Source organism: Rhinolophus sinicus, linkage group LG02 (assembly GCF_036562045.2).
Source record: "Rhinolophus sinicus isolate RSC01 linkage group LG02, ASM3656204v1, whole genome shotgun sequence".
Taxonomy (NCBI): Eukaryota; Metazoa; Chordata; class Mammalia; order Chiroptera; family Rhinolophidae; genus Rhinolophus; species Rhinolophus sinicus.
In genome coordinates this window covers 55,329,754-55,357,364 of record NC_133752.1, presented here as the reverse complement: position 1 = coordinate 55,357,364, position 27,611 = coordinate 55,329,754, and the positions used below count along the sequence as shown (strand labels likewise).

The 27,611-nt window shown below is 35.6% G+C and overlaps 1 protein-coding gene across 4 annotated transcripts; it reads right to left on the bottom strand.

Moving 5' to 3' along the window:
* G3BP2 (G3BP stress granule assembly factor 2) lies at positions 1 to 27,611 on the bottom strand. 4 transcript variants are annotated; one of them, XM_019720611.2, is made up of 12 exons: positions 27,231 to 27,611; positions 15,986 to 16,104; positions 13,711 to 13,792; positions 12,748 to 12,921; positions 12,097 to 12,187; positions 11,362 to 11,464; positions 10,670 to 10,850; positions 9,587 to 9,685; positions 5,246 to 5,348; positions 3,880 to 4,008; positions 3,204 to 3,322; positions 1 to 2,906 (listed from the first exon to the last, which is right to left on the bottom strand). In XM_019720611.2, the coding sequence occupies exons 2-12, from the start codon at positions 16,078 to 16,080 to the stop codon at positions 2,634 to 2,636; spliced, it is 1,449 nt and encodes a 482-aa protein (XP_019576170.1). In that variant the 5' UTR covers positions 16,081 to 16,104; positions 27,231 to 27,611; the 3' UTR covers positions 1 to 2,633. The 4 variants fall into 4 exon arrangements, with proteins under 4 accessions (XP_019576170.1, XP_019576162.1, XP_019576185.1 ...); XM_019720603.2 differs by lacking the exon at positions 27,231 to 27,611 and adding an exon at positions 27,046 to 27,203; XM_019720626.2 differs by lacking the exon at positions 9,587 to 9,685 and having other exon boundaries at positions 27,231 to 27,437.

The window sequence follows — 27,611 nt, the reverse complement described above, 5'->3', positions numbered from 1 at the left end:
TGCTGCAGACATCAGTAGTTTATTGTTTGTTTAGTCCAAACACATTCAAAATGGAAACTGAAAGAATACTTTCCACCTGAAACAATTAAACTAGATTCTACTAGCATATAATGCTTAACACATTACAGCAATAAAGATGGTAATCCATTTTCTTCTATACCTACTAAAGCCAAGATGGTAAAGCCAATTTGGTTGCAATAGTGTCATAAGGATAGAATATTACCATCAAAACAGAAAAACAAACAAACAAAAAAAAACCCAGCAAATAACGGTAATGGTAGATGAATATTTTTACTCTGGTTCACTGAAAAGGGGACAAAATGTTAAAAGTCCACAGTACTGCAGGTGAACAATCACCATGTAAACTTCTCCATGTGATGTTTTAACGTTTTATTCATGGTACGTAAAGACTGAAGCTGAATGGCTCTTTCTTCTAATTTTCTATTACACTTAACATTTGCCATTACTTTTGGTGCCAGAACACTTTTCATGAATGGCAGGGCAATATCCTGGATTGCAAATTTTATATACATAAAATGAGAAGGAGAAAAAAAATAAAAGAGTAAAGGAAAAACACATTTTAAAAAATGACAAACCACTTATTTAAAAGTAGTTTGAATAAAGGCTTCAAAACTCAATTTTCTGGTAAGAACTTCAAGTACTATACATTAGAAAGTATAAAGTGTTTTAAACAGGAAAAAGAAAAATCATTATGCCCCCCAAAATGGAAACTGAGATATCTGTGTCCCCAAAATATATGCAATAGTGCAAGACTTTTTCCTCAAACATGGAAGACCCCATTCCAGGGAAAACAGGAGACATTTAATTTTCCTTATATTGCCCAGTACATGAAAAACAAAATATGTGCATCATTTGCTAATTTACTAAATAGCAAGAAGTTTCGTAATTCAAAACTAGTTTGCTATTATGTCAAGTGCATTTTTTGTTTGTTTTTTACCAAGATAGAATGGAGAAGTCTTCCACGCTAACAAGCAGCTTTAAGTGGTCACACTTATTTTCCCCACTCCTAGCCTGAAACATCAGAAACTGGTATCAGGTATTTACCAAATGCTTCAAGCATAAAATTGAAAATCCTTTGCCATACTTGTGGTTTACTGGAACTTGCTATAAAGACAGACAATAATCCAGCAGCTATAAACTTTGCTCACAGAATTGTTTAGAGATTCATGTAAAAATAAAAGATGTCATCCCAGACTTAAATTCAGAGCCACTTGGGTGCTGACATCAGTTCAAGAATTGTGCAAAATGAATGACAGTTCCCTGCCCCCCAAATAGAAAATGCAAACACTTAAGAGCTGCTGTTCTTTTCTCTGAAAATTGCAGTATCCTCACTTCAGGTTTACTTGCCATTTATGGAATCTGACTGCTTTTAAAATGTCACTAAAAATGTCCATCAAGTTGACAGACTTTTCCAAGCACCTCAAGTGATACGTGTCACCGTTCACATTTATGCTAAAAGAAAAGTCAAGAGACTTACTCAAATAACCGACTTCCTCCTTCCCTTTCCCTCCTCAACACAGAGAACACATTGTTGTTAACTGAAGAACAAGGTAAATAATATGCTAGTCAATTTTACTGATTTTAAAGATACTGCAATTTTTATACACTTCAATGATTTTTCAACATTTTGCAGCTGTTTGGCTTTGCAGCACAGCAATTCATACACTATACTGTACAAAATTACCAGCAAGACTGGAATGATGTATTAATAGAAGGCACCATCATGCTTATTACATTACCAGAGAACAAACATACAGTAAAGACAATTTTCACTGTACACAGCTTAAAGAAAGGAAAACTGGGAGGAGGAGTGTGTTGAGCAGCCAGCCATCCCTGTACTCAAGAGGGGCAGGGAGAAAAACCTTAGATATGGAGCTACTAAATCTGGTCTAATATTCAAGACCATGACATTTGAAGTTCTGATTTTTGTTATTTAGTTCATAACTAAATGATCTCCTTCTGGAATATACTTGTAGTCTTGTTAAGGTTTATGTGTACACACGCTGGTCACAGCAAGCAGATAAAATGCCCTCATCATTTCACAAACTATTTTCTACTGGAAGAAAAGATGAAATATTTTTCCCCCGTCGCCTCCTGTTGCAGATGTCAATGTTAATGAGTTCAGAGTACCCATTAGTGCATTTTGATGAGCGCGTAACAAGTTTGTTGGTTTGTATTTTTAGGGGGAGCCAAGAAAAAAGGCAAGATTCTCCAATTGCACAAATTGCACTATTTGTGTTTCCAACATTAACAGGCAGAAACCGTAACACTTAAACAAAATGTGCAGCAGAGGATTTTTTTTTGACTCAAAGGACCTGAATTCAGTTGGGCATGTCCTTTTAAAAAGTTCATTTTGTTGTAGATAGTTTAAGATATGGTCATTCCTCAGTCCTTAATTCTCCAAGTCTAGATTTATAAATTAATAATGTGAATCTTGTTGTGAAATTGGGGAAATAATGTCCACCTCAATTTAACTCATAACCAAAAGATGCTTTTCACATCAAAGAAATGATCAAAAAGGCTGTGTCACATTCCAAAGCCAAAAAAAATTAACAAGAATGCAAACACGATGAATAATGTACCACTGCCAAGACTTTGCCAACAAGGGGGCTTCAGCGACGCTGTCCTGTGAAGCGGCCTTCCATCTGCCCGGTTCCTCTTCCAGAGCCGAGTTTCTGTGCCATGCCACCTCGCGGAGGAGGTCCTCTTCCATCCCGGTCACGCATCATTCCACCACCCACGATACCACGTGGACCACCAGGACCTCTATCATTGCGCCTAATATCCCTGCGATCATCACCTCCGCCTCTGGTTTCTCGCTCTCTTGCAGCTCTTGTTTTTTTCTCTTCCACATTTAAACGCACTTCCCCTCGAAACATAATTGGCTTTAAAGGGGGAGAAAAAGATTTACACGGGCAGGTTAGACAGCAATAGTAAAGTATTACCTTGCATATGTAAGTAAGAAAATTTTAAGAAACAAATTTAAAATGACCTACATCTCAGACTTAAAACTACTAACAAATCTTTATTCTTTGCATTAATACCATTTCATAGTGAACTATTTTTAGCTTTACCATTAAAAAGGATTCTATATGCTTTTAAAATGTACCAAATTAATATTATATACAACAGGAATAATAAAGGCTTGAATTATCTTGAATTATGCCCTGTAGGTCACTTACTTTTGCAATTAAGATTCTCTGAACTGGTTCAGAGTCATCAAAAACCACAAAACCAAAATTTGGAAGCTTTCCCCCAACACCCTTGGTATTGATGCGAAGTTCCACAACGTTTCCAAAACCTGTGAAAATATACATTATACCAGAGGTTAAATATTTTAACAGAATCCTTTGTGGCCTTAATTGTTCAGGATGAATAACCTTAATCTCCTCGATCCATTTCAAAAGTTGCAAACGGCTACATCCAATGACAATTAAGGTACATTCACTCAATATAGGTCTTTTACCTAAGACACCAACAACTAGTTGCACTGCTTGTTTCATTTGACTTCAGCATCTTTATTAGACCTTTCAAAAGGAAAGTTACCTGTACAGTTTTAGAAAGACAATGACATTTCTATGTCTGACTTGTATTTGCCAAATGAATTCCCTTTTCAAATTTAAGTCTGATTTATCCAGCTCTTTCTTCTAACCTCTATAGAACCAGGACAGTCAACACTAAGTACAGTCACTGGGAAACATGTGATCTAGCCTTCTACTCCCTTTTGATAACTGATTAGTACCTGGAAATATACAAAGTATATACAGATGAATGGTTTAAAGAAAATTCTAATTACATTACAAAAAAGCTCTATTATCCTCCTGCTAATTTTACAACAAAGCAAAATAAGCTACTTACTCATGAAGAATTCTTTCAGTTCATTTTCATCAATATCATGTGGCAAGTTACCAACAAAAAGTTGATGACTGTCTGGATAACGAATTATTCTACGGTTGTCCGATTCATTCTGTTCGATATCTCCTCTACCTAAGAAACGGAAGAGTACAGATATTAAAGTTTACAATGTCATATAAAAACTAGTTCAAAGCAATGAATGTAAAAAAAAAAAATCACTTAATATTAATATTCCTTTTTCAGTTTAACAAGATAGTGAGCTCCTTGAACAGAGGTGGAAGTGCCTATTATTAGTAGGTTAGTTAGAAAACACGACACTAAAGTGTAAAGTGAGGGTATAGACTAGATTGCTCAAATCCCTTCTTCTAGATCTACATATCCGATTATGTGAAAGTCAAATGTTAGTAGTATAAGTATTCCTCCTTAACCAAACTCTTGCCATCACCCAGGAGCCAAATAGATTTCAAATAGTGAGATATATTTGTTTAGTGTTTTGAAATTCACAAATTTCTTAATCTTTGGTTGTATGAAATTACGGTTAAATTAGTAAATTTAACAGTAATAATACCTCATGTATATGGCCTTTTATGTTATGGTGTTCACACACACACACACACACACACACATAAATCTTATTTGATCCTCCCACTAACACAAGGAACACAGACATATAAGAAAGGCATTGCACAAGAAAAATTTGCATAATAACTGAATGGCATAAGAGAAGCTCACAATTTAAGGGTCTCACATTAAGATCATAAACTCACTCAGTGGCAAAACTAGGATAAATCCTAGCTCCCATGACTTCTGGTTTAGTAACATACCGTTTATTTCAGTTTTGTGGGGAAAATGACATATTCTAAATTTGACGTATACTATCTCCCACCTCCTCCCAAAATCAATCTAAACATACTTATAGAATTCAAACAGAGGTGCTACATATATTAGCTAACAATGGAAACAAGTCAAAAATCATGGCAACTTACTTAAAACCTAAGACAATCAAAATAAGAAGCAGGGTGTGCTTATTTTTTATCTGTGAAGAGATAAGAGTGCTAAGAGAGTAGGTTATTGGCAGCTCGGTTTTGAATTCTTAGAACCAATGACAATAACCAAACAATATTTGTCTCAAAATTATTTTACACCTTCAAAATTCATGTCTCTATGGCATGTCAACTAATCCTCCCCTAAAAGCTAGTTGTTTTGTCCCACACTGTCTTTGTAGCAGGTTACTTAAACCTTTAAGCATTTTGAAAATAAAAGTATTTGTGTATGAAACACATTATAGATTTTTTTAGGTTCAGTCTTTTCTAACTTTTCAGGCACTAAATGCTAAATTCTAAAGGCTACAAGAAGGGGACTGACTCACCTGGTCTTGGTCCTCTCGGAGGGAAACCAGGTCGTTCTCTAGGTCGTTGTTCACGAACTCGAGGTGGCTGAGACTGAACTTCAGGTTTAGCTTCAACTCTCGGCTACAATACAAGGGGGGAAAGACACATTATAAAATACAAGGGAAAAAAACAAATTATAAAGAAACACATTCTAGGAGAAAAACCAACTAAAGCAACTATCAACAAGTCACTAACAGGCATAATGGTAATTTTAAGTTTAGAATGTTTTTAACATAGTGTCCTACGTACATGAAAAATAATTTTTTATAGATATTCTGTACCAATCTAGGACTGTAGGGTAGGTATTGTTTTCCCACTAGAGGCCATATATATATAACTCACAATAAGCTGGTTTTTACAACCACATCTAAAAAATAAAGTTACACCCACATTGAGACAGCATAAAAAGTATTGCTACAAAAATTACAAAAATGCAAGATGAGCCACTCCATGTAAACACACATACAAAAGAAAAAGCCGTCTTTATCTTAGGAAGACAAGAATATAAGACACATACTTTCTAATTTTCTTGTTTGCTGCCCTTCAAATTTAAGCGCTCAGCAATATCCTCTAAGCCCTGCCCCATAAATAAATATTGAAAAATAGTATTTTGATAGTTTAAAATATACAAGCTTACTCTAGCACCTAAAAATACTACTTTAAAGTCAAGATAGGAATGTGTATATAGCATCTCAAATAGTCAAAGAAGTCCTTTAAACTTTCTATTGTTTGTATACATTTATTTAAGGACTGACCCCAACAATTTTCCTTAACTGCTTCTTGGGGGTGATGGGGAGTAATAGGACATTTAAGATGCCTTCCAAAAGTTTCTGCTAACTCTGAATTGAACACATATAATTAAAGTAATTATTTTTAAAACAATAACATCCACATCTATTACCTTTTCTTTTTCATATTTTTGTATATTTAATTGCTATTTAAAAATTTTAATGCATTTTATGCTAATTACTCGTTTGAAAAATAAATACCTTTTCCTTAATACAATGATAATTTCAGCATTCCCAACATCTTCAGGCTGTCTACGCCCAAACATTTGTGGTCCAAGGAAGAGACAAAATATATGCACCTTCAAAGGATGCTGAAAACCTCAGCAGGGTATGAAGAACATGTCCTCAAGCCTGAAAGCTAGTAATTTTAGTGTTGTCTTATAGCTGATCATCTCTGAGGACTTCAGTCCAGACAGTGGCTCAAACTTTCATCATTTATATAACTGAGATATTATAATTTGCAAGGACAAATTTTGATACAGCTATGCTTCCTTCAAAAATGGTAATTTATTATAAAAGATATTCCCCACTGTAACCACTATAACTCCTATCCTACCAGTTTTTAACAAATTTTCCTGCCTTTTCCCAAATTCTATTTTCTTCCATGTAGATTTCCCATTTCTTTCAACATGATGAAGTTGCTTCCCATGTTCTAGAATTTTGCTAGTTGAAAATTTTTTTAAAATTTAAACTTTCTCCAGTTTTTTCAGTTATTTATATGTATTTATTTCTATTGAGACCATATCTTAATTTATTTCTACACCATCCAAAGAACCAAAACAGTGTTGTTAGACATAGATGTTTAGTAACTACTGATTCATTTAAAATTAAATTACATTTATAGTTCTTGAACTCAGAACAGGTAGAAGAATGTTCTACGCCTGACAAGGAACCTAAGTTACAGCCCTGAGACAGTTCCTGTAAGATATTTTGACCCCTAATGTGATGCCTAAAAAAGGCATCAACTTAGAAACGTCAATTAAGGGAGCCTAAAAATGCAACGTGAGCATGAATGTGATACAGAATTAAAGAACAGAGGTACTCTAACAAGGTTTTGATGCAGCTAGTATGTTTAGGAAATTTAAAAAATAGTAAATGTACCTTTTAATGTAAAAGTCTCAGAAAAACCTCACTCATTCAATCCAAATGTTATCAAAGAACTTGAGGTGCCCTGACTGATTCAAATTCTTTTCAAAACAGATTACCCAAATAAAAATAACTACAAGTAGCAAAACAGAAAAGTTCTTCGTTATCCTTTAAGGATTTCAAAGTGAAAACATAAATTTAAGTATTTTCAACAATCTTACAACAATTCATACACTGACTTAGCAACCTTTTAGTATGTATCTGATGATGCCAATGCAAGAAAAATATGAAACCAAAAACCTAACAAAATCCTTTCAATGGCTGATTAATATATGTCAATTAAGCCAGCTATATGTACTTATAAATTCTTCAGGTTCAATTTCATGATTAAAACAATTTACTTCAATGACATAAAACGGGTAATATACCACATACTATTTTAGGGCCTTAAAATTACTTTCAGGTAACCAGAAAGTGCGCTCACATTACAAATCCCACAAATGAAAATCAAACAGAATATGAAATAAAAATGGAACCATCAAATCACGTGAATAACAGGTAAAGGCACAACTAATAAAAAAGTCCTTAAATTTAACATAAGCTATTTAGATGAACTAATCAATTTCCAGACAAAATCTTTCTTACCAAGCTATTAACTTACCTACTTCTAAATTAATGCCTACCAATACCCTAGAATTAGATTTAATTCTTCTTTTATTAATAATAATCTATGCTAAAAATGTTAAAGGAAATAAATATTACACCAAAGTAAAATAAAATTGAAGGGTGTATTATTAAGTCAAGTGAAAAACTCATGAATCCATTCTAAATGCAGCTTAAGGAGATCAGAAATTTCAAGTTTAAATTATAAACATTTAAATTTTTTGTTTTAAGAAGAGTGTGGGTTGGGAAATGCAAACTAGTCTCCTACAATTCAAAAACTTCAACAATTAAAAAAAAAAAATTTCCCTCTGGGCAAGAGGCTAAGACCTAATGTAATATGTAATTTTGACATGCCTTAAATATAGTACTCTTTTTCTCTGATGTCAATAGAGACACATTCCATACATTCCCCTCTAAAGGTCTAAAGAACCCTATAGGTTTGCATGAGTCTGGTGTCGATGGTGTCCAACTGCATGAATACATAGCCTAGCCCTACTACTTATACACCTGTCTGAACTTATGGGAGGTACCCTAGGTCTCAATTTACTTAACTGTGAAATAGGAATAATAGTAACCACCCTCACAGAGTGGTTATGAGGATTAGATGAGAATGAATATAAAGTGCTTTGACAATGCCTAGTATATAAGCATCAGCTATTTTAACTTTTAAATAGCAGTTAAGTTTAAAATAAATGTAGAGAACTCTCTGAAATGAAGTAACAATCCAAAAGACTCCAAATGAAAATCTGAAAATTGACCATTTCAAAGCAAATCCAGAAGTCACCTGTCAGGTCTTCAGATGGGTTGAAAAGCATAATCAATACTTGGTAAATTAATTTTCTTTATTAAGATAGGATAGAATCCTGGTTGGTGATGAGGTAATTACTCAACATTTCCTGAATAACTAACTAAAAAAAAAAAAAGAAAAAAAACAACAGGTATCGTGAGGCCATATATACCTATTAGGTACCTGATTATGTGTACCAACACCAGAAAGACTGTCTTACAATTACTAGCCACTTTTGAAATCTCAAAGTTTCACTGTTTATAGCACAGTAAGGTATGTAACAAACAACTGTATGTGCACTAACCTTTTTAAATGTAAATTTTCCAGTAGAATGAAGTTTACCTCAAAATGTAGGGAAAAGAACTGCACACCCTTTATAAACTTGATTTAAACTTAGTTAATTCTGAACTGTACCTAATATAGTAGCCAGTGTCTTATTTTCAATGTTTTGAAAGCTCTGAAATGGGTAAGATGACAAACAGACAAAAAGCAGAATACTGGAATGATCAGTTAAGGTGAACACTACAGTCATAAGTTGGTACAGGCTTCAATTAAACGGTGTGAACCACGTATAGTCAGAGAGCTTAGGCAGTGTATTTTGAAAAGTATTTTATTTTTTAAAATACAGTGACTCTTTATAAGGCCACACTACTTGGTGCCTTTCCAAATTTCTTCCTTAATATTTTTGCTAAATAAAATTTAAAACTTAAAAAGGAACTTTTTTTTGGTTATTGAAGAAGCCTTTACAAACATGTATGTATATATTTGTTGGTAAAACCAACTTAATCTGTATTTCACACACCCAAGCCCCAAATACCACCCATGTAGATGATGAATGGAGATTTGGCATTTAAAGTGGGTGCACTGACATTTAATACAATGTTTTGTATATTTAATCCATAATTTGTGATTGACTCATTTAAAAAAGTATAAAAAAAGATAAGCAATTGGCAATGTAACAAGGATACAATCCAATGTGTTCACAGATTGGTTACCTGTGAGACTGGTGCTTTAACATGGGGTGGAATTCCAGAGGAAGAAACAGTACCACTAGGAGGCAGGTTTTTACTGGTCACTGAAGCCCAGGAGAAAGCCTGCAGGAAATGCAACAAACCTAGACTACTAATCATGGAAAACCACCAACATTCCTATAGGGAAACTTCCAAATATATATTTTCTTTTCATTTCTAAACTATTTGCTCTACATTGGAGAACTCCTAAAAGAGAGGCACACACACACATGCCAGTCTATGTGCCAGTTTTCAAAATCTCTTTATGCAAGATTATTTGACGGTTTTGTCTGAACTACTAAATAAATCCACAAGCAAGTTCCTATATGCTCTCAGTAGATGAGCAAGTGGCAAACAGAACCACTAACAACTACACATGCTAGAAAAATAAGAGCCTAATAGAACCAATTTCTTTCCCCTTTTAGAGAAAAATAGGGTGTGTGATGGTGTTGAGGGGGAGGGGAAGGATAGGAAAGAAGAAAGGACTAGCTGGAAACTTTAACAAACATTCACAAATTAAACAAGGAATCTCCTCCTCTCACTACCCAAATATACTTGAACCTGTTGCCTTTACAGAAAGATAAAAGAAGTTTTAGATAGGCTTAAATGATACACTACGGGTGTCACTCATATTTCCAAGATAATTTAATTGGTCTAGTAAGGAAAAGTGTTCCCATTTAAACCAGAAATAACAGGTATCTCTTCTTTTAATAATAGGCCAACTTGTTTGTTGGGAAATTGCATGACTCCTTGCATCCATGCGTAGAGGACTTAACACAGAATGGAACAATAACTCTCAGCTTTATACGTGGACCTGAATAATTTCATGTAAGGTACTAAACACTGCATACAAAGAGTCTTAAATTTCACTCTGAAGGGTATTTCGGGGGGTGGGGGGTGGGATTTCCTTGGGATTACAAAAAACCCACAGCTTCTTTTATATACATAAAAAAAAAGCAGTTTAACTGTATTAAACAATTTGACATAAAAGAACAAAGGTCATGCTTCATTAATGGCATCAAATACGAAAGTGTGATGTTATAGATTAAAGTGTTCCTTTGATCTAACCTTTGGTGGTTCTTGTGGCAGAGAAACAGGTTCGGCAGGAGGAGGAGAAGTAGATTTCTCCTCTAATTCTTCTAAGTTCTTCTCCTCCACTGGCAGTTTCAGCTCTTCAGTCTTTGTTTCAGATTCTGGTTCAGGTTCAGGTTCATGAGAGGATTCTTCCAAAGGCTCCTCTATGCCATTACTACAATAAAATATTTCATTCACTTTTCAGTGTGAGTGACATGATCAATTCAAACAAGATAAAATTCAGTTATTTCTCCAATCTAATGGACATAACTAGTAATAAGCTGTTTTGAAGCAAAAGTCCAACAAGAACTAGAAGGCAGAAGGGAATAACACTCAAGCACAGCCTTTTTTGTTTTAAAACTGGATTACTAAAAATGTTTACTTTAGTACTAACTATAAATAAATCCCACGTTTATAAAAATAAAATAAAATGCCCACTCTTTGTGTTGTCCCAAATGCTCTGCATTATCAGTAAGTGATCAGTTTTGGGCCAAACTGTGTTCAATTTTTTAATTAAATAAAACAATTATTTCCAAACTTCTTGCATAGTAAGTACTCAAACACTGGCCTGATAGATAACTTTATCAAAACTTTACTTCCAACAATAATTCTAGGAATAAAAACCACTTTACAACTACCTGCATTATAGTTTAGACCAAATTTAGCCTTGCAAACACTATTCTTACGTCACAGGGTGAGCTTCATAATAACCACTGTTAGCATTTTCTTGTACAGGTTCTGGAGATGGTTGCCTTTCTTCTTGTTCCTCTTCTACTTCATCCTCTGATTCTGACAATACATAATACACCACATGGTTTTTAAGAGGCTTTACACACAATTTGATATACATATTTTTAATGTCTAAGGTAGTAATATGATAGTATAAAAATGACAAATTCTTACAAAGGCAATTCATTTGCAATACTCCCATTTCTCTTTAAAAAACGGAAGAATAAACAAGATGAAGTTTGGTATTTACCCTATTTAAAAAAAAAATCTATTAGTAAGAAAAGGGTAGGAAATAAATGATATTAAAGCCATAACTCAATTTCCTTTGTCACATCTATTCGATAGAGCAATAATGATAAAATTATACAGTGTAAAAAACAAAACAAACTTTGAGCCTGCATAATTTCGCTTTTATAAAAGTAAATATTGGTAAGTATAGTATCCAACAAAATTCCATAATAGGCACACCAAACTCTTGGTTATCTACAGAGAATGAGATTGAGGGGAATTTTGTCACTTTCTATGTCTGATTTTTATATAAAGTCATATAATGAACACCTACGTCATTTATAATAAAAATTTTTTTAAAAAGAGAAGAGGGATTTTGACTCATTACAAATTGAGACATTTCTGTTAAGTTTCATGTCCTTAAGGAGTAATGACAGAACCCTTCCATCTGAAAGTAACCTCACCTTCATCAAGTTCTGGTTCGGAATCACCAAATACTTCATCTTCGTAACGAAACATATCATTGTGAACATAAAATTTATTTGGAACAGATCCCTATAGAAAAAACAACATGCAAATATGCCATAAATACCCATAAATGTGGCATAACATAAAAAAACAAATTACATGGTATATGCAATTTTTATTTTAATACTATAGAAATAACGTAGACTCAATATAATTTTCCAAAGTTGAACAGGCTATGATGTTAATAAACTACAGAAGATCACTCAAATATTGGAACTCAAAAATGGCTACTCAATGTAGGAGAACCAGAACCAACTAACAAACAGAACTTTTCCATTTTGTTTAATATGTACCCTATTAAACATGATATACTTTTTGTATTATTTACTGTAATCTTGATAATCTATTTACACATTTGTATCAGTATCTGACTTTACCTTCCAAATAATCAAAGCATGCACACACACACACACACACACACACACACACACACAGTCCTCAAATTATATTAACAGGTCCAGTACAAATTTCCCAAAAAAGCTACATGTATATCTAAACTGGTCAGAAGAAACTTGTTAGACACATCAAGCAACTAATAACAGCCAAATAAAATCACATAAAGTAAATTAAGTGAAATGAACACTCACCTCAGGAGCCAGAACAAAGGTCTGCATGAACTTCCTCTCAGGCTGCCCGCTGTTAGACAGCAAACCCATGACCTGGACAACGACCCCATCACTCAGGGTGGCGTGAGCATCCACATGACGAATTTTTGTATGACATTCACTGAAGTTCAGAGATAATACTTTGTGGTGTATATCCTTTATTAAGAGAAGGAGGGGAGGAAATACAAACTCTTGTGATACTGCATTACCCATACAATACAACAACAGAATTTCAGACTTCCTCACAACATGTAGAATATTTACTTAATTTTTCTGCCTCATTCGAATCCATTCCACCATGCTATGTGCTACTGTCTGAATGATGTTCCTAAACCACCACATTCACCATGTCACCTCTCTATACAAGAAACCACAATGGATTATTGCAGTCATATGGGCTTTATATTGATTTCTCCCACTATTCTGTATTAAGTATTTAGTCATTCAAAATGTACTAACTACCCCTTGACCTCACACCCAATTTTACTTTACTGTTTGTGTGTTTGCTGATGCCATTTCTTCTCCTTTCAATTTTCTCGTTTTGTAAGGTCAAATGCAGTAAAATTCAGAATCTAGCTGAAGTCCCACACCCCCTACAAAGTCTCTATAAAGAGCACATACTTCTATGTATTCCTGTAACATAAGGTTTAGTCCACATTTTGTATAAACTTAATACACTGTCTCAACTGTTTCATGTATAAACTACATCAAGGACACAAAACATCCCATCTTCTCCTTTGTATCCACCCCAATATAATACTGTGTTTTAACACAAAATGTTTATAAGAACTCAAAGCATAATCGACAATTATTGTTAACATAAATTCTAGTTACAACTAATAATCACATTCAAAAAGAAATTAATGGGCACATGAAAGCCATTTTTGAAACCTGTACCTTAACACACACACAAAAATCTAAAATGTATATGAAACTGAGACTTACATTTTGGCCATAAACAGCCTCCTGGGGCTTCCCACTAGCATCTACCCCACCATGTACATAGGAAGAATTCCTGCCATAAAACCTGTAAAACCATAGATAATGATTAACATTTACTTGTTAAGAGAAGTCTAAGAGGCAGCATAGTTCTGATGTCAAACAGATTTAATTTCTAGGTCCGGCTCCTTCACTCATAAGTTGTGTAATCTTGAGCATACTTATGGTCTTTAAGTTCACTTTCCTTGGTTATAAAATGGAACAGTAATACTATCTCACAGGGTTTTCGTAAAGATTAAATGAGTAATGACACATAAAATTCTTAATATGCATGGCACAATGATATAGCCAATTAGCTATTTTCATCTAATTCTCATCACATCTGTTTTTGTTAAGTGGAAGAATGAGATATTCAAAATACATTCTAAATACTGATGGTATGGTAATTGACCCATTTTTTCCCCATTAGACACAAAAACGCAATTATCTAGATTTGTTTGGGAATTAGATGCTGCTTAACATTCTACTCAGTTTCAAACAATTACTAACTCTTGCAAAGGCTTAGATTAAAAGTTTAGTTTGATTTAAAATTGAAATAATTCAGAGACTACTAAAAAAATCTACATTATTTCAACATCCAATTTCTTGTTAATATTTTTATACCACTTGTATGTACATAATGTTTCTGTGGTATTACCTAAGCAATTAGAATTAGTATCTTTCTAAACTAAGGTTATCAAACATGCAAAGTTAACTTTTTAATAGAGAATTCAACCCCTATTATAATAAAACATGTTAAGACTTCTATGCCAAGTAATCTCAATGTATTAATTCATATATTGATTCATTTAACCCTAACCACCTCATGAAATAAGCACTATTTAAACGAGCAAACTAGAGGTTCATGAGAGGTTAAATTAACTCACCTAAGATCACACACCTATCAAATGGGGCAGCAAAGCCATAAACCTGGACAGTCTGATTCCGGAGTCCATGCTTTTAACTGCTACTAATATTTTCAAGTTTAAACTATTTCCTCTCATATACTACTGGCGAGTATGCAAACTGCTATTATTTTTCTGGAGAATAATTTGGCTTACATAAGCATGTATAAGAAAAGTCTCTGATTTAACAATTTTATTTTTAGGAACTTATTCTAAGAAAATAACTAGAAAGGTACATATAAATGCACGTGTAAGAATATTTATTAGTGTTAACAACTGAAAAATTACAAACTAAATTTTCATTAATAGAGAAATTGGTTCGTAAGTTACCATACCATCAGTATTTAGAATGTATTTTGAAATGATGGTGGAAAGCCTAATTGTTTTAAATTTTACTTTTTTGTGACTACAAAAGGTTGTTAGAAATGCTAATACTTACATTGTAAAGACTAAATTTCAAATAATGAAAGGCCCTATTAATTCCACACACACACACCCCCACCATACACATTGTCAACAAGAATGTCTTCATTTTTATATTTAGAGAAATGTACAGGTATTCATTTTGGGGTATGGAGAAGGTAGTTATATGAAAATATCTCCAGGAATAAACATGGAATATTACACACTTAATATTGCAAAAGGTATATTGCGTAAGGTATATTGCAAAATCTCACTCTAAAAAACCCAGGATCCTCATAGAGGACCTATAGCTACTATACATGATAGTTGTACTTAACTCCCTTGGCTGGAGTCTTCTACAACAAACACTTGCAAAGTTTAATACCTACAAAAGTCTCACTTATCTTCCACCTGCTAAAATATATCAGGACAAAAACTATAAATATACTCAAAATATAAATTAATTTCATTTTAATCTCTGGAAAAAAATAAGCTTACAAATCCAACTCTTGCCAAAATAATAAACAAGACTACGGTTGCTATTTTACCAAGCAATACTGTTTTGCAGATCAAGCAGAAGAAATTTTCACAAGTATAATCACTTAATGGATTCATTTCCTAACATTGCTAAAGAGAACTTTTAAAAGATGTCAAGCCTAAGGTTTTTAAAAAATGAAATATACAGTACTAGAGCATATAATTCTGTGCACATGCACGCACACGTGTAAATGTGAAATAAGTTGTGAAGCGTTTTTCTTACTGTGGATTTTATCAAAGAACTTCAAAAATACTGATTTTAGCCATCAGATGGTTAAAATATTGGATATGGTTTGCAAGAAACTGTCGGTTCATGAAACAGGAAAGACAAGATGTAAAGTGATATTCAAGAAAATAAATCTAAATAAAAATACTAAAATAATCCATTTACAATTTACCTGTGTAAATATTCCGGAGCTTTATTCAGCAAAGTATAATACTGCCTCACAAACTCCCGCCCTACAAGCAGCGGACTGGGCTTCTCCATAACCATTTCTTTGCTGCACAATGTCAAATGCTAAGGAAGCAAACACAAGAATAGTCATTATTAAAAAGTCATCTTTGTAAATTTTCTGAGCCATACATATGGGAATAAAGAAAATTAATAACATGTATTAAAAAGTAGTTAACAACAGCAGAAAACAATAAATTCCCAACTATTGGTAATGTCCAACATTTGCATCTCCTGTCTCTATTTCTTGATCTCCCTTATCCCTCAAAAGGGGGAAGTAGCACAGTTCTTATTCCCAAAAGAGTCTAGTGCCGCCTCAGACTGGATGAACACCATAACCAAGTCTTTCCATTCAGGGTACCTCTTCCTTTGGGGACCATTATCGTACATTTTTTAATTCCAGTGGTTTATTTTTGAAAACTAGGCAGAGGGCACAAGGCAGGGCTGGGAGATTACACTTATGGGAAAGTACTGAATTGTGTCTTCTTTATATTCTCTCTACTTCTAGGAATTTATTTCAGTTTTCAAAATGATACTGATTACCACTAAAAATCAGCAATAAATCTCAGTCCTCAAAGATAACAGTTTTTTACATTTGGTGTTAAGTCCAATTTTTCTTTCTACTGATTAAACATCTAATGACAAGCCATGCACTGCTTACAGTAAATGAAATACACTGGGGAACAAACAGGACTCTAGCCCTCAGAGTTTATAACCTGTCATGGAATATAAACAAGCAAACAGGAACAGAATGGATTATGTGCTGTGCAAAAGTACCTTTAAGCTGAAATCTCAAAGTTAAGGTCAAGAAACACAAATACAAAATAAAATTGGAAACACAACCTCGCATCATTTAATGTAAATGATTTATATGCTTACAGCCGCCAGAGCAAATTACAGACACCAAAGTTAAAACATTAGAGAAAGGAAAGGAAAAAAAGAAATTTTGAATATTACCTGTATATATACAAAATATACAAAAGCATCCTTTCTTATTGCACTTAAAAGTACAAAAAAATTTATATCTAAGTGTATATCAATTGGACAAATCAGGATGGGGTTTAAATTCCTGCTTAACAAATTTCAATACTGATTTCTTTAAACAAAAAAATTATACAGCCTAAGATAGCTCACTGTAATCATAATTGTGATGGGTGTTTTTTAATAAATATCAGATACCAACCATAGTGGAACCTACAGATGAGATTAGCTCTATACAATTCTAGTGACTCCCAATTTAACTTTTACATGAGGCTCTCTTAGCTTCCCTGTTTTTCCTTTTATAATTGTCCCAAAACTCTTAATCTACAAACCGCCCCAAATTTGAATTTTTACATAATGTCTCACTTGCTTTCAAAAACAGTTAATTCATTGCTTCCAATGGCATGGTATGGGGAAGGGGCAGTAGCAAGAAGCCCCCAAAACAGCCCAAGAAGCAGGCCAAGGAGGTAAGAGGAAAAGAAGCTGGAGAAACTAAAAGTGAAGGCCATGGGAAGGATGCCCTGATCACCGGTATAATTAAGAAATCTGGCAAAAAGTAAGCTGTTCCTTTGTGCCTCAGGTGATGGTGACCCTTATTTTCATTCCTGTTTAAACATCTGGATTCTCTGCCATAGCATCTGTTGTCACTTATAGCTAGAATGAAGTGTTGTCTTGACGCTTTTGGTACATTTAAGAATAAACTTTGTTTTTTAAAAAAAACTCTTTCAGTGGCTTCTCAGTCATTTGTACTTTAACCATGAGATCAGAGTAAACTCAGGCCACAATCCTGCCAGACTGCTCTTCAGTCTTTGTTCTGCCTTGAATTCAGTACCACATACAATTAAAGGAACTCACTTTTTTTTTTTAAAGTTAATTCACAAAACAGAACCAGATATTGTCATTTCAGGTGCCATTAGCTTTCCCCAAACCTAGAAACTTCCAGTAAGGACTAATTTAACACCCTAATACATAAAAGGACTCTTATTTTGCTGCATTTAAATAACAAAACTAACCAACATACTAGTATTTTTATTTGGAATGATAATGGTCAAAAAACAGATGACTTATCTAGTAAACTTTTATAAAATAAAATGTGGAAACTACACACCCTTTAATACTGTTAACAACCGATGTTAAAAAAAAATACTAAGATATAGACACTAATTTACCCTCTGAATAAAAAAATGATGTACAAAAATCAAAATAGTTTTGTTCAAATGGTTAAAGGCAGGAATACTATTAGGGATTGTTTCTGGGTTTGGAGATTCTCATTTATTTCTCTTTCTCCTCTGTTATTTCCAGATTTTTCTACAGTAACATTGTCATTTATCCCAAATCTCCCATCACATTTATAAAGTACATATTCACCTACCATTTCTGTCACTTCCATATAATCAAATTAAAAAAAGGTACCAAATACACCTATCAATATCAAAGAAAGGGTCAAAATACACTAAAAAGTTACTGTAACAAACTTCAAGAGGGGCTTCAAATTACCCACCACCTGGACAGCCACTAAAGTATCATGATCATATCATCCATTTAGATCAGAGCTAGGGAAGGGGATAGGCAGTTGAGGTAGCTTTTACTTGGCTATTATTCAATAAATTATTTATTCAAAGGAGGTAAGTTGAAAAGTGAACTTAAAATGGTGAATAAGAAAAGCAATGCTAACTTGGTAAAAGTCTAACCAACTACCTACGCAGAGTCCACTTTTTAAAGATGGAGGAGGCTCCCACAGGGATGATAAAATGAAAACGTTATTCAGAGAATGGTGTTTAAAATAATTATATTGATTTAAATATAACTTACAGATCAGTTACTTTACTGTAACTCTGATTTAAAGGGAATCAAAATTTAGAGGGCTAAAATATAACTAGTTGGTGGAAATCAACCACATCAAGAAAGTAAAGGTATTTGGAGGGGGAGCGCAACCTCACTGACTAATCTGTTTTTTAATGACAGACTAACTTATGTGTTCTACACAAACGATTGCCATCTTTCTCCTTCCCCCCCTTCCCACCCCGGAGAGTAGGGAAATTAACAGTTCAATTAATGAGGAATGTATCAAAGAAGCATTAAGGATGAATTATAGATGAACCAAGAAACTAGGTAGGTTAGCACCTGGAAAATTGAGTAATGTAAGTTTGCGTTTATCATTCATGCACAGCCAGTGTACGTAAGAAGGTCAAGAGGAAGGACAAAAGGGCCAAATTACACATTCAGAACGTGATTACAAGAAGAAATGTGCCATTTTTATTATTCACAGCAAAGCAACCAACTCAGAGGTAAACAATTTCTGGGATTTGGGTCCTTCCATTTCTTCTTTAAAAATTTATCAGACCAAAGCAAACCTCTGAACATGGGATTAAGAAAAAGGTTTTATCTAAGGCTATGAAAAAAAGTCATGATCTTTTAGATCTCAATTTCCTAATTCACAAATTGAAAAGTGATCTCTGGTCAAGCCTACAAGACAATGCAATTCAATAAAGATAGTCCAGATAGTCCAAAAACAATCTTCAGAAAGTTGTTAGCCTTTAGCACCTCCAAAGAGCAATCATCCTCAATACGTTTTTAGAGAAAGTGAAATTTCATGTATCAAACTCCATTTGAAAATGTGGAGATTGCTGTCATACTGGGATGCATAATGTAAAATTCACTAGTCATCAATTAAAAACTGTCAATCCTATTTATTCATCCAGATACCAACATGATTATATCCAGCTTCCCTATTTACAAAGCTTCAGCTACTTCAGATCATTCTACTCTCCAACTCTGTCCATCCCACTTAAAATCCTTGTGTATTTTCATCAATATCCTTTCATTCATTCCTGTTTCTTAGAAATGTTTCCTCTCCACTTGCCTAGACTAACTCTTGAAACACATCTACCCCAGCTCTCCATGGAAACTGCTGTCAATTGTCACTATCTTTTCTAAATCTCTTAGTATCCACTGAGAAGTAGAGAAGTAGTGCACATATAAATAAATAAAATAGAAAAGAAAGTCACATTGGGCTTCATATCCGACAATATACTCAGTGTTCTTCAGTTACAAAATAATTATTTTTTTAAAAAACTGTTATCAACCAGTTACCACCCTCTATTCCTTCCATGACTAAAACTTCAGCTTTTAGTTAAATATTTACATTTTTTTGTTTATTTCAGATAAAAGTTCAGTGAATCACTAGTATAATGGGGCTGCCCCCAAAGCAAAAATCCCCAGGCTACATTAGTATAAATGTCGAAAATGAGCTGACAGTTCTGTTCTACCCTGCACAAGTTAAATACTAGTTAAACAGTGAACAGGTATTATAGGAAGGTAGATTTAGGCTCAAATAAATATAATGCAATAACCTGAATAGAGCTATGTCATGAATACCCAATCACTGCAGGCATTTATTCCAGAGACTAACTGACCAATTTAACAGAAATATCGTAAAATAGTCAAATATCCAACAAAATTAGATTAGGTTGCTCCAATGCTATGATTCTAGAAACCTATTAAACAAGAACTAAGACCTTTGACTCCTACTCGAATACTCATTCCATACCTTCTTAGCTAATGATTGAAATGCTATGCATTCATTTCGGTCCAGCTAAAATAATGTCCCTGAAAATCTGTCCTGTTTGCTCAACAGAATATAACTGTCTTTCATTTGAATTCTCAAAGTACTTTGGATCTTTCTTATGGCACTTTATTAATCATATTTTGCCCTAAATTACTGTGAATCTGGTCTAAGTCTACTTCCTCTTCTGTACTCCCCTCTCAAATATTATAATCTGAGCTTACCCTTGAATGTATAATAATTTTCTGGAAAGTCACAATTCTTCTCAAAAATCCAATGAGCTCTCCTCAGTCCTCTAGTTCTGCATTACCACTGCTGACCAGCTCCTCCTAACACTTCTAGATTTCGATGATGAGGAAATGACATACCACTAAACACCTATAATAATGGCTAACAGAATCTAAAAATACCATTTATAAAGATGGGGAAAGTTGGTAGGAATGAAAAAAACGTTACTCACTTCAGAAAACAGTACGGCAGTTTCTTATAAAATTAAGCACACAAACCTCACAGTACCCAGCAATCTTTTTCATACATATTTACCCAAGAAAAATGAAGCACATGTCCAAAGACCTATTATGCTGTTTATGGCAGCTTTATTAATAAACACTCAAAAACTGAGAACAAAAAACAATTAGCCAGATGAATGAATAAACAAATGGTGGTTTAAGTCCATACAACGGACTACTGCTTACCAATAAAAGAACTTGATATATCCAGTATCATGAAGGTTTCAAAAACATTATTCAAAGTGAAAATTAATCCTACATAATTCTATTGATATGCACTCTGTACAATGCAAAACTATATAGGGCTAAATCAAATCAAGGGCTGGAAGTAGAAGGGAAATGATTATAAAGGGGCATGAAGGAACTTCAGGGGTGATGGAATTATCTTGTATCTTCATTGTGGTGGTGGTTTCATGATTGTTCATGTCTATCTAAAGTCATATAATAACTGTACATAGAGTGGTTTTTTTGTTTGTTTGTTTTTAAAGATTTTATTGGGGAAGGGGAACAGAACTTTATTGGGGAACAGTGTGTACTTCCAGGATATTTTTCCAAGTCAAGTTGTTGTCCTTTCAATCTTAGTTGTGGAGGGTGCCGTTCAGCTTCAAGTTGTTGTCCTTTCAGTCTTAGTTGTGGAGGGCGCAGCTCAGCTCCAGGTCCAGTTGCCATTGCTAGTTGCAGGGGGCACAGCCCACCATCCCTTGCAGGAGTCGAACCCAGCAACCTTGTAGTTGAGAGGACTGGCTCCAACCAACTGAGCCATCCGGGAGCTCAGCCGCAGCTCAGCTCAAGGTGCCGTGTTCAATCTTAGTTGCAGGGGGCGCTGCCCACTATCCTTTGTGGGACTCGAGGAGTTGAACTGGCAACCTTGTGGTTGAGAGCCCATTGGCCCATGTGGGAATCGAACCGGCAGCCTTCGGAGTTAGGAGCACGGAGCTCCAACCGCCTGAGCCACCGGGCCGGCCACCACAGAGTGGTTTTTGCTGTTTGTAAATTATTCCTCAATTATTAGAATTTAGCAAAACGATTATGCTGCATTATGTCAACCATTTCACAAACATTTATGAAGACTCTACTGCAGGGGTGTCCAAATGTTTTTCACCAAGGGCCATATGCAGTAAAATACACAAACAGCCGGGCCACTCACTCGAGGTGAAGTACGTATTGCCTCACCTGGTTTATTTAAGTAAACTAAATATATTTTTGGAATTTGCTGCGGACCAATTAACAATGGATTGCGCACCACAGTTTGGCCACGGGCCGCAGTTTTGACACCCCTGGTCTACTGCATACAAAGCATTAGTAAGCGCAACATGGTATCCTGAAATCAACACTGTTCAATAGTTCAAAAGGCAATTTCCTCAAAGTCCCATCTTTTACCTACTAGATTAACAAAAATGAAAATGATTAATAATATCCAATATTGTTAACAGTGTGGGAAAACAGGCTCTTTTGCAAACAGTGTTGGTGGAAATATAAACTGTTAACCTTTTGGAGATGTAATTTCAGTTTTAATCAAAGTAATAAAAATGAACAGTAAACACACTTCTAAGACATATACAAAGAAATACATGCACAATTACACAAAGATGTATATTCAAGGTCGTTCACTGCCACGAAAGAAAAAAAATTCAGTCTAAATGCTCTTGAAGAGGGAAATGATTTACTAAATTATGGCACAGATATAAAGCACAAAATTATGCACTCATTAAAAATAGGGAAAAATAGGAAAGTTATAAATGTAGACAAGAAATACTGTCCACAATAGCTAAACATAACATCCAAATTGTAGAATGATTTCCAAGTCCCATCTTTGGTAAAAAAAAAAAGCATGCTACAAAAAGAAACCTACAAGGCATTTATTATGGGTCTAGGAAAAAAGGAAAGCTACATTCCAATTCTTAATGCCACTGAGTATTAAAAAGAGCACATTAACTTTGTAATTTTAAAAATCATATTTAAAAATTTTTCATTTACTTTCTGATTACCATCTAACAGATAGGAAACATAGCTCTAGAATATAGGTCGAAAGTGTGAAAACTCATTCACCACTACTAGTAAAGCAAAAAAGTACTGACGGTATATGCCTATGTTAGTGACCACTAATGGTTAAAGTCTGAGTGTGCTTAAATATTGCCAACTAATTGAAGATAAAATTGAGGAGGCTGAGATGGGAGAAAGAGACTAGTAAAGTACCATGCATAGAGAAAGAGTAATAAAGAAAAATTGACTGCCTGGATTGTAAGGTGCAATCTCCAACTTTAATGTTTCCAAGAGGTAATTTAAAAAGCATCTGATATGCTTACTTGATACAGTACTATTTTTTCAGATAACCTGATATTAAATGGTCTCAGAAACAAAAATATAATAAACTAAACCCCAACCATGAAACATCAGTTCATGTGCAGTCATTAAAATATGGTGAAAAACCACAAAACCATAGGGGAAAAAACCTGAAAAACGCAGTATAAAATTTGCAACTAAGGTATACTTTCAATAACATGAAGACACTATACACACTTAGACAAGAAAATGAAATTAATTTTTCAGATCTACTACAGCAAAATAATTATCAGAGATTTCAATAGAAAAAAAAAAATAATTCTGTATCCCATCAATGCTCTTTAATCGCAAGGATCTCTGAAATGACGTCTCTATTTGTATTAAAGAAACTTCTCTCCATAAAGTGATAAAATAGCTAAATCTACATATAATCATAAATACTACAACTGTTAACTTAAAACACCTGGCTGCAAACACCACCATTAGATCTAAGCATCAAAATGTACTACCAAATATTGACCCTTCAAGGAGCCTGGAGTGTCCTGACCACCATCTATGTCAAGGGGGGCATCTTTGCTCAAGTAATTCTGAGGGGAAATAATTTTTCAGTCATTGCAAATTTCTAACATGAAAATTCATGTCACACTTTGCTATTTCAATTCTTGGAGAAAATGGCCAAAATGATAAATGCTAAAAAGTCGAGATACTGTGTCATCTTACCTAAAAAAAAACACAAAAGATCTTCAAGAAACCAAAAGAAAATGACATTTAGAAAAATGGAAAAAAAATCTAAAGGAACAATTTTTCAGCACTGTCAAGTTTTATATACTACACATTGCTTCTTATAAAAAGAAAAAGATCTCTTCAGGATGCAGTTCTCTTCACTAAAAAGAACTGTTACCCAAGGCTATGCTTATGCTAGAACACAGCTTATCTCTACTATTGGAAACTTACTCCATTTTCCCTTCTATAGCCCTGCACCCTGGGCTCATATTAGTCAGGCCCAGGCCCTTTCTCACCGAACCATGGACTAGTAACATCCTTTCTCAAAAGCTAACCGCATATTAAAACTAGAACCTTCTGAAATTCCACATGGTCTTAAGTTCAGAAACTATTCAAAGTGACTGAGCATTAAGAAACTGCTGTCCAACAAAATATAAAAGCATGTATTTATGTTTTTAAAGTTTCACAAGTAACCTACAAGTTCCTTTGTCACCTTGAAATAGATAGGATATTAGCTTGATTTACAGAACAGGAAACTGATGCTTAGAGGGCCTAAGGCAAGGAGTTCAAGATCCCTCAATTATGAGAGAATTGAAATCAGATCTCCTGTCTCTGGTGTTTTCATTACACCTGGTTAAAAACAACGGCAAGAATATCCAAAGACACAAGAATATAAAACATTTTTAAAGTCCAATTGTTCACTTATTTGATATTGTTGGGAGGAGTTAAAAAGCAGGGGATAGTAACATAATAGAAAATCCAAAAGTCAACCCAACATACCTACCATGGTATATCAAAATAGAGTAAAATATATTGAAATTAAACAATAATAATAAGCTGAGGCACAGCAGTCAAGAAACTGATACTATTGCTTCTGAAGCCAGTCCAGAGTTCTGGGAGAAGAACCAAATTGTTCTATCAGCTCTTAAATAAAGGTCTACCAATGGAGAGTAACTAAGTCATGTTTGTTGATTAAATTCTGCCGAATTTAAAGTTCACAAACAACCGTTAAATTTGCACCTATCAAAACCAGTCTTGAAAAGTGGTCATTCTCCACCTCCATTACCCATTCCCCCAGCATAAAATAAGTGGGGGAAAAAGTCATATTTAAAGCAACCTAGGAAAGAATTTTCAAACCTGGTAATAGGTAATCAACAGCGATAATTCTGCAGGATAAGGAAGCTGTTAAGATTCCTAAGACATTATTAGTATTTATAGATTTTTACTAATTGCTATGGAAACTTTCATATTTGATCTCTCATTAGTAAAATATGGATAATATTTCCTGCTACGAACAGTGCTAATACTATTCCAACTCAAGATTTGTCTGCTGACAATTCAAGTGCTCAGCTGCTGAGCACTCAATTCCACTACCAAATTATGAAAGACTTATTTCCTTCTACTTCTGATCCCCACCCACCCCACAAGCATTCTGGTTCTCTCCACTCTTTATACCTATTCACTACTGACTAATATTTCAACCCCAATTATTTGCAACCTGACCAGCTCTTGGATAGTAAGCAATCCATCTGAGGTCTTTATCCTACCTACAATTCCTGATAACCTTTGAAAATTAAAAAGCCTTTGGAGATTAAATCGTAACACAAGGATTACACATGACTTAGTTCTAAAAATAAGAAAATGGAAAGGTAACATCACCAAAGAAACACATAATTCACTTCTAAGAAGTTCAAACTAATCACACCGCCTATTTTTTAAGACTAGGAATTTGGGGCATCAAAAAGACAACTGGATACTAACAAGCCCAAATGTTTACTTAGAAATTTTGTTCACACGCCTAAGGCTATATTAACTGCCAAATATGGAGCTGGACAAGGAATTCCCATCTTCTTACCCTGTAGCACATGGGGCTCCCTATGGGCAGCTAAAGGTTCACAGAACCAGGTACGTGCAATGCCAACATTTGGAAGACTAACACGAAGTGTGGAACCTTTAACCAAAAAACCAGTATTTTAACCCAAGTTAATATCACAACATTCACATGGGAGGGGGGTTTGAGGAACAACTTTGCTATTATTGCAGCTTCGGTGCACGTGTTTTTTTGTTTGTTTTTCTTTTTTAAAGAGCAAAGGCACCTACCCTCCCCAAAAATTCTGTTAGTTAGGTATATGTTGCGGGGGGCCGGGGGGGAGGGGGAATACTGATCTATACGGAAAATTGTAGATGGAAATCTACATGCGCCCCAAAGTGGCACAGGGCCATCTTAAGAAACCTGCTTTTAAAGACGCAGGTAAAATTCGATCAAATTCGACTCACAAATTCAACACTCTAGGGACGCTTATGTTCCTCGCCTTGACTATCCTCCCCTCACCCTCCCCCCAAAAAAATCTATTCCCCAAAGCACTTAAACATTTCGTTCTGTTCTTGGGTCAATAAGGGACCGTTTGCACAAAAAGGGCACGAAAAAGGTGTACGTTAAAAGACAGCCCCCGTTTCTGAACACGTTGGGGATAAACCCGAGGGGGAGGGGGGTCAAAGGCCGAGTAACACTAGGTACTGGGCAAGCAAAGCAGTGGCTGCCTCAAACCCGGATTCTATTTCGGTGCACAGAAATGGTGCCCGGAGGCCTCTACTTTCGCATCTGCGTTGCTTCAGCCTCCGCCGACACAGCCTCTTTCCCCCTCCCCCACGGCGGGGCGGCGACGGCCTCCTCGCTCCCGTAGAACCGGGAATAAGAGCCACAGATGAGTCAGAGACAAGGACGGTGGGCTCCCCACCCGAAACATCCTCTCCAGAAAGACCACCCGCCCACCGCCCCTATTAAACCTCCATCCGCGCAGCGCGCCTTTGGGAACTGCTGCGTCTCTCTTCCCAGCTCGCCACCTCATCCCCAACAAACCTCGGCTCCACCTGTGCCCTCAGAGCCCTCCATTCGCACGACGCGCGCCGGTCATCTCCCTTCCCAGGCGGCCTCCCATCCCTCACCTGAAAGGCTCGGCTTCTCTCACGCATTCACTGCAGCACAGGCAGCCGGCAACAACAATGTCTCTCTGCCGCGACACCTCGGACATGGGGCTCACGCTCTGACGGTTGCCTCGAGCCGCCGCACGCGAAGCGAATGTCCCCTTCCGACCACCACACCGCCCTCCCTTCCCGACCCCTTTACACACCTCCAACCAACAGCGGCAGCAGGTATGTCGCGCGGTCAGCAGGAGAGGCGCTGAGGACCGGCTGCAGCGGATTCTTCACGCTAGCCGCCCCCTCCCTCCGACAAACCTCAAACCTCGGAAGTCGAAGAGCCGCGAGCTCGTTTCCTCTTACAACCACCTCTCTCCGAGCACCAGGCGATGCGGCGAGCGACTAGGAACACGGACGTCCCGCCCCCTTTGCCACCGCCCCCTCTTATTGTTTTACCCCTGCCGAAAGGGCTGGGGAACCCCCCAGCACGGCTTCAGCCAATCACGCATCTCCTTCGCGAGTTGGACCCAACCTTCTCGAGTCCCACTGCGGAGCACGCGCAGATGCCGCCGCGCTCACGTACTCTCGCGCCC

Bases quoted from the DNA above. Each gene is read 5' to 3' on its own strand.
- G3BP2 (XM_019720603.2), bottom strand. From the start codon at position 27,072: ATGCGTGAGAGAAGCCGAGCCTTTCAG. The intron at 12,188-12,747 runs GTGAGTGTTCAT...TTTTTTCTATAG, and splicing joins CCTTTGTTCTGGCTCCTGAG to GGATCTGTTCCAAATAAATT. The intron at 10,851-11,361 runs GTAAGAATAGTG...ATTTTATTGTAG, and splicing joins TATGAAGCTCACCCTGTGAC to TAATGGCATAGAGGAGCCTT.